This window comes from Hoplias malabaricus, chromosome 3 (assembly GCF_029633855.1).
Source record: "Hoplias malabaricus isolate fHopMal1 chromosome 3, fHopMal1.hap1, whole genome shotgun sequence".
NCBI classification, from domain to species: domain Eukaryota; kingdom Metazoa; phylum Chordata; class Actinopteri; order Characiformes; family Erythrinidae; genus Hoplias; species Hoplias malabaricus.
The window spans coordinates 38813396-38827754 of NC_089802.1; the positions used below are offsets into that span (position 1 = coordinate 38813396).

The 14359-nt window shown below is 43.0% G+C and overlaps 1 protein-coding gene across 2 annotated transcripts; it reads right to left on the bottom strand.

The window, feature by feature from the left end:
- Window positions 1-5642: 5642 nt before the first annotated feature.
- abraa (actin binding Rho activating protein a) lies at window positions 5643-14071 on the bottom strand. Of its 2 annotated transcripts, none has more exons than XM_066662999.1 (2): window positions 9965-10573; window positions 5643-6080 (listed from the first exon to the last, which is right to left on the bottom strand). In XM_066662999.1, the coding sequence occupies exons 1-2, from the start codon at window positions 10571-10573 to the stop codon at window positions 5643-5645; spliced, it is 1047 nt and encodes a 348-aa protein (XP_066519096.1). The 2 variants fall into 2 exon arrangements, 1 of the variants encoding a protein (XP_066519096.1); XR_010801815.1 differs by lacking the exon at window positions 9965-10573 and adding an exon at window positions 13978-14071 and having other exon boundaries at window positions 5954-6080.
- Between the last annotated feature and the right edge of the window lie 288 nt (window positions 14072-14359).

Below are 14359 nucleotides of genomic sequence, written 5' to 3' on the forward strand. Positions count from 1 at the left end.
ATTCTGAATAATTTTACATATGTCTTGAAATAAATGAATGTATCTTCTGGAACGTAAACATTTCCATTTTCAAAAAAAGTCTTTAGCAGCTGTAGTTAGAACAGAAGCCTTAACCTTCAAATTCCTCCAAAATCAGAGCTTTTACTAGGATTCCCGTTTTAAAAGCGGTACAGAAGCATGTGAGAATGTTGTTTCCTATGAATGAACTTTAAAGGTTTCTCATTATTGATCGTCTGTATTTTTTGTTCTGATTCTAATTAATCTCTGAACATATCATTTATTCCTGAGACTGAGGGGAAGGCGATCAGTGCATTCTTTAAAATGTGATGCTGTGAGTTTATTTTCTGTGTAGAAAAAAAAAAAAGTAACCATGTTTAATTCCTTACGCTTCATTCTGTGTAAATCTGAATCCTTTGGAGAAAATGACATTGTTGAATAATGCACAAATTGGTGAATTGTTATTCTGTTTAAAATTGTTGTAAAGAATAAACCAGTTCACACTGATTTACAAACTGAGAGGACAACTGGTCACTGAATGATTATCTGTACAGAACAGACACACACACACTGGGTCACGAGGAACGAGGTGCAGAGATGGAGGTAAGTGCAGGAGATGAATTGCAAACAGAAGAAAAAAAACAACTAAGCACTGTATAAAAAGTTGACATATGCATCCAACAGACACTCTCTAACAACATGACTAATACATGCTTTTTGGCCAGATTCTTTCCATTAAAAAAATTGGCCCTGAACAATAATATCACTGTTTAAAAAATAATAAATAATAAAATATATATTTCGTCAATTCCTGTCAGTGTACGATCATCTTATTTTCTGTTCATAACAAACTAACGCTTATGGAAAAAAGTGTACTGTCATTTGTACTGTCTCCAAGCTCTGGAGGTTGTGGGTCCGAGTCCCGCTCCGGGTGACTGTCTGTGAGGAGTGTGGTGTGTTCTCTCTGTGTCTGTGTGGGTTTTCTCCAGGTGACTGTCTGTGAGGAGTGTGGTGTGTTCTCCCCGTGTCTGAGTGGGTTTCCTCCGGGTGACTGTCTGTGAGGAGTGTGGTGTGTTCTCTCTGTGTCTGTGTGGGTTTCCTCCGGGTCACTGTCTGTGAGGAGTGTGGTGTGTTCTCCCCGTGTCTGTGTGGGTTTCCTCCAGGTGACTGTCTGTGAGGAGTGTGTTGTGTTCTCCCTGTGTCTGTGTGGGTTTCCTCCAGGTGACTGTGAGGAGTGTGGTGTGTTCTCCCCGTGTCTGCGTGGGTTTCCTCCGGGTGACTGTCTGTGAGGAGTGTGGTGTGTTCTCTCTGTGTCCGCGTGGGTTTCCTCCAGGTGACTGTCTGTGAGGAGTGTGGTGTGTTCTCTCTGTGTCTGTGGGTTTCCTCCGGGTCACTGTCTGTGAGGAGTGTGGTGTGTTCTTCCCGTGTCTGTGTGGGTTTCCTCCGGGTGACTGTCTGTGAGGAGTGTGGTGTGTTCTCCCCGTGTCTGTGTGGGTTTCCTCCGGGTGACTGTCTGTGAGGAGTGTGGTGTGTTCTCCCTGTGTCTGTGTGGGTTTTCTCCAGGTGACTGTGAGGAGTGTGGTGTGTTCTCTCTGTGTCTGCGTGGGTTTCCTCCGGGTGACTGTCTGTGAGGAGTGTGGTGTGTTCTCTCTGTGACCGCGTGGGTTTCCTCTGGGTGGGTGTGAGGTGTGTGGTGTGTTCTCTCTGTGTCTGTGTGGGTTTCCTCCGGGTGCTCCGGCTTCCTCCTATGCTCTAAAACCACACATTAGTAGGTGGATTGGAGACTCAAAAGTGTCCGTAGGTGTGAGTGAATGTGTGTGTGTGTGTGTCCCTGTGAAGGACTGGTGCCCCCTCCAGGGTGTGTTATTGCCTTGTGCCCAGTGATTCCGGGTAGACTTTGGACCCACCGCTGCCCTGAACTGGATAAGGGTTACAGATAATGAATGAATGAATAATTTGTACAAAGTCACTACTCATATCTAATTTAAATGATATTAAGTTACTCTTAAAAGTCATACGTTATTTTGACCACTCTTCTTCTAATTATATTTCTGTGAGCTGCTGGACTGAACTTTAACTCTACAACATGTGAAAATTACTAATAAAATATAAAATAAATATATTATATATATTTATAAATATATAAATAAAAAAAAATAAATATAAATATAAATATAAATATATTTTTTACTAATACAAATGAGCAGACAGTGACAAAGTAGGAACTAATAAGTAGGTACTAATACTTGTAAATTTGAAGCATATGTATATGACTAATTATACTAACAACCATATAAATATATTTAAATTATATTAGAAGTGTGGCCAAAATAACACATTGCTATTACACTCAGTATAAATTAAATATAAATTAATGAATATGAGCTTAAAATAATAATAGTAGTGATTTAGTACATTAATGGTTCCAGTAATTTAACTACAGTTTTTTTTCCCACAAGAGAAGCACTTTATTGAAATAAGAAATTAGTTTTTTATTTACACCAAAACACTCAAGATCATGAGAGGAACTGACAAAATTACATTTTAACAGTGATAATTTTCTTAACGCTTCTAAAAGCAAGCGCCACATTTTATCACCCAGTAGTATGTGATAAATAAACAGGGTATCGCTGGGATCCAGACAGTTACGTCCTTCCATTAGAGTTCTGTATAATTCACAGCCTCTTTCATCATTCTCTGGTTTTCCTGTAAAGTTATTTACACAAAAAGCTGCGTAGATGAAACTGTCAGAAAGTCAGTAATGGTCAGATACATGTGTATTTTCCTGTCCAGACAGACGAGATTACTCTGATTTGTAAAATGTAGAACAGAAAAAGAAAGGCTCCTGGGTCACAAACACTTCGAAATATGAAGAAAATATTATGCTAAATTACCTCAGCAATCTTCAACCCATTTCTGTTCGAGGCCCCAGTAAAACACAGTAATGTTGCGCGGAGCTCAGCTGAAAACCAGTGAATGGTGTTTAAGCCGCAGTGTTGTACACATATGAAGGCCAGTGGAGCAAATTCTGTCTCAATCCTGGGTTCAATACTCCACCACACTTTCACACTTCATCTCTCACACCCCTTTTGCGCACATTCAACACTGTCCTCAAACGTCTTCAAAGTGTACATTTCAAGAGAGGGTTTAAGGCTTATGGCAAGTCTTCAAACAGCAAAATCCCAGATATTTTTGCCGATTTAGAGATCCTGGACGGATGCGTATTATATGTCCCAAAAAGAGGACACATCTGGCAAAAAAAGGACACCTCATCTTTCTAAAACTAAACACAGAGCTGTACAATAATGAAAGGAAATGACTACAATGAACTAAAAACTAGAGGTAATGCTAAAATAGAGGGAGAGCTAGAGAAAGAAAGCTGGAGGGCTAAAGGGTAAGAGATTTAAAGAGCTAACTAAACAGAGGCTAAATCACTAAAGCTAAACACTGGAACCCTAAAAAGCAGAGAAAGCAGAGATGAAGAATCGTGAACACAAGGAGACAGAGAGTCAAGAGAAACTCAAAGGTGAACAAGGCCCTGGAACCAAGAATATAAACCCTAACACAAAACACCTGGGAGTGATAAGGCCACGTGACAGGAGAGTAGCTAAAGACAAGGGGAGCCATGAGACAACACCAGAGAAGAACAGACCCCAGGAAAACAACACCAGACATGAAGAAGGAAGGGGCCATCCCTCTCTCTCTCTCTCTCTCTCTCTCTCTCACACACACACACACACACACACACATTCTAAGCCTAACCTTAAAATCTGTCTTAACATTAACATATAATGATTTATATTGTTGATATATACTGTAGAATCCCACAAAGTGAGTGTGGGTCCCCACGATGTAATAATCCTTACACGGACACACACACACACACACAGAGAGAGAGAGAGACAGGAGAATTCATAAAATTCAGAATTTGACTACACACTTCACGAAGCCTTATGCTTATGTTTTATATTGTCAACATAGAATATATTTCCTTAAAAAACACAAACACCCAATAATTATTTAAAACAAAAAAATCCATAAGACGATGCTAAATAGGAAATAATTAAATGTATTTATTAAAAGTAAGAACTTAAACATTTATAACTTCAAAATTCATTGCAAACATGAGGATAAAGTAGGAAACTGCTGCTAGAAACATAAACTAAATATCAAGCCCCCATCCACAGTGCCTCGGTCCGTCGTGTTGGAGCTGAAGGAGAATGTGAGCTGAGTGACTGGGATTCTGAGCAAGTCTGGAGTTCACTGGAGAAGATAAATATGAAAGGCACCTGTTCCTTGTGTAAACTGTGGCCCATGACCAACTCACCCGGCCTCGTATGAGCTCAGAAAGACATTTGCTAACGTGGTGATGCTGTCTCACGCCGAAGCTCATGTTTCTCATTCAGAAGTTAGCAATGTTGCTATTCCTACGTGGCTAATGCTAAGCCCATTTTAAAGAGCTTCATGAGCTATTTTCAAAACCTGTTTAAAAAATTACATTTGCAAATATATTTTAAAAGTGTAATCAATTTTACTTCAGTGACTTTTCTTCATGTTGTGAATCTGCAGTTATACTGACACCTAGTGGCCTGGATATGTAGGATTCTTTACAAATACGATTTTAAACATGGCAGCACACATGGGGCACCCTCTCTATGGAGAATATACTGGTTCATGCAGGGACGACAGAGCAGTCTGAGTCATGTTATCTGCACTTTATGAAACAATAATTAATATTTTGTTGTTAGAAAAATTACCCTCTGATTCTTTAACTACGTTTTAAACAACACAAATAAAAGAATCAAATTTGTTTATTTTAAACACAGTATTAAACAATAACGTATACATAGTTCCACACACGGTGATTAACTATTGCTTTATTAACATCGTTCACCTCTGACATTTCTGTTTTCATACAAAAATACCTTTTAAAAATCATAAATATTAAGTTAAACACTGACATCTTTGTATAAAGTGGCCACTTTAAAAGGTCAGTAGAGAAATGGTTAACCAAGACTGATGTGCTGTTTGAACACAACTCAATTATGTGGGTCTGAAAGGATGTGGAGTGGTAAGGAATCCCAGTCTCAGAAAGGAAATAGATACAAAAGTTAAGTGAGGTTTTCAGCAGGTTTCAAGGCAGTAACAGACCCTGGACATCACACACTCACAAACTTACACACATTCACTCACACACTCACTCACACATTTACTCACTTACTCACACACACATTCACTCTCACATTTACTCACACTCACTCATTCACTCACACACTCACACTTGTGGACAGGTTCACACATTCACTCACTCATTCACTCACACACTCACACTTGTGGACAGTGTCACACATTCACTCACACAATCACATTTGTGGACAGATTCACACATTCACTCCCACACACCCGTGGACGGATTCACACACTCACCCAGTCACTCACACACTCACACCTGTGGACAGTTTCATACACTCACTCAGTCATTCACACACTCACTCAGTCATTTATACACTCACCCAGTCACACACTGCATTAATGCTGACAATAAATAAGATGTCTTTTCTATGTACAGTACAAATAAACTCTGACACACTACAGTGTGTATTAGAAACAGTAGTGTGTATTAGGCTCTTTGCGGTTCTAGATAATTATTCCAGCAGTGTGATTTTGACGTGATCGTCCTGACCCTGCCACAACATCTCCCCCTCAAAGTCCACCATCTTGTGTTTACGGCAGCGGAGTAAAATGCCCACCACTTTATCTGAGATCTTCACGTAGCGGTCGAACAGGCGTCCGAACGAGATGCACACTCGTCCCTCTCTGTCCCTTTCGCCCATGTCCCGAATGATGAAGCACATCTCCTCCATCTCCTTGCGGATGTGTTTCTGAGCGCGCTCGGCTCTCTGCGCCGTCCTGGAGCCTTCTTTCGGACGGCCGTATCCCGTGTCTCCCTTCTGCAGCCGCATGGACATGGCATGTTCGTAATCGAAGTCGTCGCTGAACGGGTTGAGCTTCTGACCTTCCTCATGCTCCTCTGCAAACTTCTGCCACTTACTCCTCAGATCTAGCATCGTTGCGACTCGGACCTGCAACACACAGGGCAGGAAAACTCAGAGGACCGTGGCATCTAAATTCATCCACTGTGAAATATATTCATTAATTTATTCATTAATTTATTCATTCCTTCAATTTCTGTAACAGATTCAACCAGTTCAGTGTTGCACTGAATCCAGAGCCGACCTGGAATCACTGGGTGAAGGTAGGAACACACACTTCACAGGACTCTAGTTCATCACATGGTATCACACGCTCACCCAGTCACTCAAACACTCACCCAGTCACTCACACACTCACTCAGTCACTCAAACACTCACCCAGTCAATCACACACTCACCCAGTCAATCACACACTCATCCAGTCACTCAAACACTCACTCAGTCACTCAAACACTCACCCAGTCACTCAAACACTCACTCAGTCACTCAAACACTCACTCAGTCACTCACACTCACCCAGTCAATCACACACTCACCCAGTCACTCAAACACTCACTCAGTCACTCAATCACTCACCCAGTCACTCACACACTCACTCAGTCACTCAAACACTCACCCAGTCACTCACACGCTCACCCAGTCACTCAAACACTCACTCAGTCACTCAAACACTCACCCAGTCACTCAAACACTCACTCAGTCACTCACACACTCACCCAGTCAATCACACACTCACCCAGTCAATCACACACTCACCCAGTCACTCAAACACTCACTCAGTCACTCAAACACTCACTCAGTCACTCACCCAGTCAATCACACACTCATCCAGTCACTCAAACACTCACCCAGTCACTCACACACTCACACAGTCAATCACACACTCACCCAGTAACTCAAACACTCACTCAGTCACTCACACACTCACCCAGTCAATCACACACTCACCCAGTCACTCAAACACTCACTCAGTCACTCACACACTCACCCAGTCAATCACACACACACTCGCTCAGTCACTCAAACACTCACTCAGTCACTCACACACTCACCCAGTCACTCACACTCACCCAGTCAATCACACACTCAAACACTCACCCAGTCACTCACACACTCACTCAGTCACTCAAACACTCACCCAGTCACTCACACACTCACCCAGTCACTCAAACACTCACTCAGTCACTCAAACACTCACCCAGTAACTCAAACACTCACTCAGTCACTCACACACTCACCCAGTCACTCACACACTCACCCAGTAAATCACACATTCACACCTGTGGACATTTTTAAACATTCTCTTTTTCTCGCTGAGCTGTTTTCCTCTCTCTCTCTCTCTCTCTCTGTGTGTGTGTGTGTGTGTGTGTATAAGGCTGGACGTGTTTGATATTTTCTTGTGACGTATTAAACGGATGTTTCTTCCAGACAGTGTTCTGTTTCTCCACACTGGGAATGCGAGCTGTGAAACTGGACTCTGGTGAATCTCAGAGAGACACGGCTGTGAGATTTCTCACTCATCAGCTTCTTCATCATGATCACCATCTTCATGTGTCGCTCTCAGAAGGTCAAACACTAACATCCACCGGGTTTATTTACGTTGTGACCTCACACGTGTGATACTACACTCTTCAAAATAAAGGCAACACACTGTAAATAAAGAAGGTGGGTCACCTAAAGCACTGAGGGCAGCTTCATGTACTGTATGTTTCTGTGGGAACTCAATACGTTTCTTTGCATATATTTTTATTAGGTCTGAAAATATGTTTTTAAATTTTAAAGCATATAATTGTAAATATTCATTCATTATCTGTAACCGTTTATCCAATTCAGGGTCGCGGGGGTCCAGAGCCTACCTGGAATCATTGGGTGCAATGCGGGAATACACCCTAGAGGGGGCGCCAGTCCTTCACAGGGCAACACAGACACACACATACACATTCACTCACACGGACATTTTTGAGTCGCCAATCCACCTACCAACGTGTGTTTTTGGACTGTGGGAGGAAACTGGAGCACCCGGAGGAAACCCACGCAGACACGGGGAGAACACACCAACTCCTCACAGACAGTCACCCGGAGCGGGAATCGAACCCACAACCTCCAGGTCCCTGGAGCTGTGTGACTGCGACACTACCTGCTGCGCCACTGTGTCGCCCTAATTGTAATTAATTATTCAAAAATGATCCTGCTTGTTCCATGTACCTTTCATTAACTGGTTTTCTTTTCTATTCCTGCAGTAGAAAACCAGAGAAAGACCCATTTCCCTGGTTTGAATGATACAAACATCACTGATTTAAGGAAAACAAACAATTTTCTACAACATAATGGAACTAAATACCAGAGGCTTTTATTGCTATAGAGCCATAGCATGTTGAAATGGAGAAACTTATTCTGCTGGTAGATCAAAGATGAACACACCTGACACATTTCACGATTTAATTAGAAATATGGTCAAGGACGGGGAACATACTGAGTTCTGTGATGTTTATGTGACATCAAATATCAGTAACTGTCTGTGACGAGTGTGGTGTGTTTTCCCTGCGTCGGTGTGGGTTTCTCCGGGTGACTGTCTGTGAGGAGTGTGGTGTGTTCTCTCTGTGTCTGCGTGGGTTTCCTCCGGGTGACTGTCTGTGAGGAGTGTGGTGTGTTCTCCCTGTGTCTGTGTGGATTTCCTCCGGGTGACTGTCTGTGAGGAGTGTGGTGTGTTCTCCCTGTTTCTGCGTGGGTTTCCTCCGGGTGACTGTCTGTGAGGAGTTGGTGTGTTCTCTCTGTGTCTGTGTGGGTTTCTCCGGGTGACTGTCTGTGAGGAGTGTGGTGAGTTCTCCCTGTGTCTGCGTGGGTTTCCTCCGGGTGACTGTCTGTGAGGAGTTGGTGTGTTCTCTCTGTGTCTGCGTGGGTTTCTCCGGGTGACTGTCTGTGAGGAGTGTGGTGTGTTCTCTCTGTGTCTGCGTGGGTTTCCTCCGGGTGACTGTCTGTGAGGAGTTGGTGTGTTCTCTCTGTGTCTGCGTGTGTTTCTCCGGGTGACTGTCTGTGAGGAGTGTGGTGTGTTCTCCCTGTGTCTGTGTGGATTTCCTCCGGGTGACTGTCTGTGAGGAGTGTGGTGTGTTCTCTCTGTGTCTGCGTGGGTTTCTCCGGGTGACTGTCTGTGAGGAGTGTGGTGTGTTCTCCCTGTGTCTGCGTGGGTTTCCTCCGGGTGACTGTCAGTGAGGAGTGTGGTGTGTTCTCTCTGTGTCTGCGTGGGTTTCTCCGGGTGACTGTCTGTGAGGAGTTGGTGTGTTCTCCCCGTGTCTGCGTGGGTTTCTCCGGGTGCTCCGGTTTCCTCGCTCACTCCAAAAACACACACTGGTAGGTGGATTGGAGACTCAAAAGTGTCCGTAGGTGTGTGTGTGTGTGTATTGCCTTGTGAAGGACTGGCGCCCCCTCTGGACCCACCACCACCCTGAACTAGATAAGCGGTTACAGATAATGAATGAATGAATGTTTTTGATGTGAACATAAGAGTATTAAAGTTTAATTTTTAGGTTATTTTCTTTTTAAAATGACTCATTTATTTACTATTACTATGCAGCAGTTACCATAAAATGACAAAAGCAGGTGAATCTTGTAATTATATGTTTAAAAATTACAATTATTAGTTTCACAAAAATGCTTTACATTTATTTGTACGCCTAATAATATCTGCTTTCACCAAACATTACACATGTCTATAAATATCAGTAAAAGTGCCCCATACTGTTGTTAACTCTGCAGTACATATTTTTAATACATTTACTTCTTTGTACATGCCTACAGTGCCCCAATAGACATTTACATTCTTTGGGGGTTTGAAAAGGTGCTTTACCCATCACCAACATGCACCATCCACCTGGGAAACCTGGTAAATATACCCCAGGATCAGCCTCTGAGTTCATATCTAATCTTTGAAGTACAATATGTAAAGTGTCTAGACAGATGCCCTCACTAAGTCGTACCTTTGGTCTGCTGAGAGGTTTCTTCATCTCCATCTCGTTCTGATCACTGTTGTCACTCAGAGCTGCGTCTTCCCCGAGTCCACTGTCCTCCGTGTCCACGCTACTGCTCCGAGAGCCCATCTTCCTCTCCTCACTGTGCTCCAGGACTTTCGCCAAAGCGTTGGCCTTTCCACCACAGAGTCGTCTCAGTGTGGGAGACTCGTTCCCCAAGAAGGCTCTGGGATCCTCCGGTGCTGTCTGGTTGGTGTTTATCTTCTGTTTGATGGAGTTCACACAGTCATGGCCACACTCGCTGCGTTTAAGAGTGACCGCCTTATTGACCACTCCTGTTTTGATCTTACTGTGTTCGTCTTTGTCCTCGTCTTTGACCACAACAACTCGAGGCGACACCTGCAGCTTGACCTCACTCCTTTCCTTCTCCTTCTCTCTCACATCCTGGATGATAGAGTCAGGGATCCATCCGGAAGGGATGGTGTCCTGTTTGTCCGAATGCTCACTGGCCCAGTTTTGCCAACTTTTGGCCAGACTGGCCACCGTGGCGGCCACTTTGATCTTCCGCACGGCTCTGCCGAGGGACCGACGACCCTCCTGACCGGAGCAGGAACTCATGGTTAACTGCTGAAGTAAAGAATCCTTTTGGAGGCTCTGGGCACATCTCAGGGCTTTTAATACATCACCAAAGAGGAAGGACCACCAGAGGTGGGAGGTGTCACATTCCTTTTCTGCACATGGTGACCACCATAACCCTTGGGACACTTTAGGAATTTTCCCCAATGAACTGGACCCCAGGTTGCCATTTTGAGGAACTATGACCAATCCCCTGCCAGTCGCGCTCATGTAACCAAACAAAAATATCACACCACAACAGAAAAACTTGCATCAGGTAGATATTCTGGTCCCACTGGTCATTACTGTTGCAGCTATTCGCAGAGTTTGGTGCGGATTAGTCACAGTAAATTTTAATTTGTCTTTATTGTGGTCAGATGGTAAACACTTCTAATCAAGTAGATCAGTGAGTAAATAAACCTCCTTTGTGCTCTACATCTTCTCTGTTCATGTTCAGTCTCTTATCCTCTTTATGTGTGTAATTCAGTGATGTGTGTTGTTGCTGTGTTGCTTTGTGTTTGGGTCACACCACTACAAACACACTACAAACTAATCTTGATGAATGAATGAATCAGCTAACCATTTATTCATTCATTGTCTGTGACCCTTATCCAGTTCAGGGCAGCGGTTGGTCCAGAGCCTACCTGGAATTACTGGGCACAAGGCGGAAACACACCCTGGAGGGGGCGCCAGTCAATCACAGGGCGACACACGCTCACACTTTCACTCACACCTACGGACACTTTTAATTCTCCAATCCACCTACCAACGTGTGTTTTTGGAGCATGGGAGGAAACTGGAGCACCTGGAGGAAACCCACGCTGACACAGGGAGAACACACCACACTCTTCACAGACAGTCACCCGGAGGAAACCCACGCAGACACAGGGAGAACGCAGCACACTCCTCACAGACAGTCACCCAGAACAGGACTCGAACCCACAACCTCCAGGACCCTGGAGCTGTGACAGAGACACGACCTGCTGCTCCACTGTGCCCAGCGGGTCATAGGTTATGAATTACATTTCCAGCTTCAGTGCTTCCTTAGGCTACACTTTTAAAGGTAAAATGCATCTCTGAAGGACCCTACACTTTACACTTTTAGTCTCCTACAATAGATACATAATATTTTTTTATTTTAAAGTCACTGTGATGCTCTGCTGAGCTGTAAAAGGGAGAATAGGGCCTCTGTTGTTGCTATTCCGGGCTCAGCACTGAAGAAACTATTTAACTTTTGGAGGTTATTTCAAAGTGTGAAAAATAAGAGTAAAAAGTTGGGATTTTAGAGAAGGCATATCCTGCCTTCATGTTTACACATTTTCCAGGGAAATCCATAGTTATTTCAGCAAGAGAACACCAGACCTCATTCTGCATATGGCAGTGTAGACACAGAGTGAGTGCTTGACTGGTCTGTCTCCTATGGTCTTCATGAAGAGGATAATCAGACGAAAGACACCACACTGTTGAGCAGCTGAAGTCTCGTATCAAGAGTGAACAGGCAAAACTTCCACAACTACTGCAGCGGGTCTCCTCAGTTTCCAAACACTTAAACAATGTCAGTAAAGGTGATGGAGTTCTTCAGGAAACTCCTCCTTCTGCCTATCTTTTGTTGAGTGTGTTGCAGGCGTTGGATTTTAAATGTATTTATATTTACAAAATACATCTTAAATAAATAAATAAAGCCTCGATAGAATCAACATGTCACAGATTCCTGTGTTTTATTACATTTTACCAAATGTCTGGCTTTTCCACTGTGGGTTTGGAACAAAGCTTTTACAGGACGAAGCTCTAGGACTCTGCACTCCATCACTGTCACAGGAAATGTTATTTAAATTTAATTTTCTTTATTAATAATTCACAGAAGGCCTTTTTTACCTTGGCACAGTTTCAAACTGTAAATGCAATGCATATATGTGATAAACATATAAACAATATTGGACCTAAGACCTCATGTCTTTGCTTCTTCTGAATTGACAAAACGATTTCTCCATCCATTAAAAAAAGTTATAAAACAACAATATGATAAGACACTGTAGGTTTCAAGAAAGACGCCCCTCCCATCTCTGTACTCCATACCAAGACTTTGACACAAACTCCCATTTACTGGTCATTACAGACATCTGGTGGTGAATGTAGATGATCTAATAGTGATTTACTTTAGGAATCAGAGGCTTGTGTTATTCCTGCTCTCTGTTTCGGGCATTAGCTCACAGGACTGTGCCGAGGCTAATGTGAATGTCTGTGGAAGTGCGGCTGAGTGTGTGTGTCTATTTTCTGCCGTCTGGCTGAGACTGTGTGCATGTGCTTGTGTTGATTGATACGGAGGTCTGTTCTGAAAGCATGAGCCAAGCTATTTAAAGCCCAGAGTCGTGCACGGCAGATCTGAGATGAGCCAAGGACTTACATTAAAGTCTGTTCGTTTGCACAAAGCGGCTGATAATACTTTCATTACCAGATCAGAACTCTGAAAATGCCACATGCAGCTTCTGTTCTGGACTTTATTTTTGGACCCTGAGGTTCACTGTGTGCTTCTAGAGTGAGAAGTTTACTGGTTTTTATATTTTACTTTTAATAATATATAATTATATATATAAAGTTGTTATAATTAGTGAATCCAGTTACTTAATGATATGCAGTTGTATGATTATTTGATGCTGGAGCAGCTGTACATGATCATGCCAAGCATCAGAAGACTGTAAAGCTCCCAGCACTGAGTGGTGGAGCAGTGGAACTGTGTTCTCTGGAGTGCCCTCCAGTACCTTTAGGATCCAGAACTAATCACATACCATCAACACCCGACCTCACTAACATTCATCTGACTGAATGCCATAAAATCTCCACTGATATGTTCCCTTCAAACAGCCTATAAACAGTTGATTTATAATTAAAAGCAAATAAATGAACACGGGGGGGGGGGGGGGGGGGGGGCAGGAATAGAGCAACACCCTCATTTAGGTCCATGCTGTTTACAGTTTGGAGGTCTATTAGTCGTCTAAAAACCTCCAGATGGCGTTTCTCTGCCGTGAGCAGAGAGAGAGAAAGTCTAGCACCGGACCCAGACACTTTGTTTTTTTACCCATTTACAGACACTGGGGCTTCGTAAACACATTAGAGCGGTTTCCAGATTGAAATCGCAAACGCCTTTAGAAGAAGTACTGTTCTCTCAGCAAAACAAACTCCTTCTTTGTGTTTGTGTTCATTCAGAAGCTCCACATCTTTTAATGTGGAACAGTGTGTTTGAGTCAGAAGCCGACTGTATCTCATTGGTGGCAGATGTGTAAATTGTCTATAAGTGATTGAGTCATCACAGAAACTCATGTGTAACTCGAGTTGTCTAGTTTTGTAGCTCTTTCACTCTGTGTTTACTTTCATGGAAAGTTAAAGCAAATATAATCAGTGTCACCCACCTATGGAGCAGGAATAGAGCAACATCCTCATCTCTTTTCATGCTTTTCAGTGTTCTGAGTCTCTCCGCTGTCCAAATGCCTCCAGGTGCAGTTTCTCGGCTGTGGCTAAGAGAGAGAGAGAGAGAGAGAGACCTGGATCAGTTTGGACTGTGATTCTTAGTCTCTTCCCTATTTACGGAGCCATGGTTGCCCATAAGCATTAGATCTTTTTCCAGAGAACAAACAGTCTTGAGACCTAGCAAATGGTGAGGAAAATATTTATAATTTTATAATTTTATATATATGCTCTGAAATTTATTTTAAAATGTGTATTGGATTAAAATCAGGAACAGTGCCTGTAATTGGGGAAAGTGTTTACAGTCAATGACGGATAAATGAAGGG

Bases quoted from the DNA above. Each gene is read 5' to 3' on its own strand.
- abraa (XM_066662999.1), bottom strand. From the start codon at position 10,573: ATGAGTTCCTGCTCCGGTCAGGAGGGTCGTCGGTCCCTCGGCAGAGCC. The intron at 6,081-9,964 runs GTACGACTTAGT...TGTGTGTTGCAG, and splicing joins AACCTCTCAGCAGACCAAAG to GTCCGAGTCGCAACGATGCT.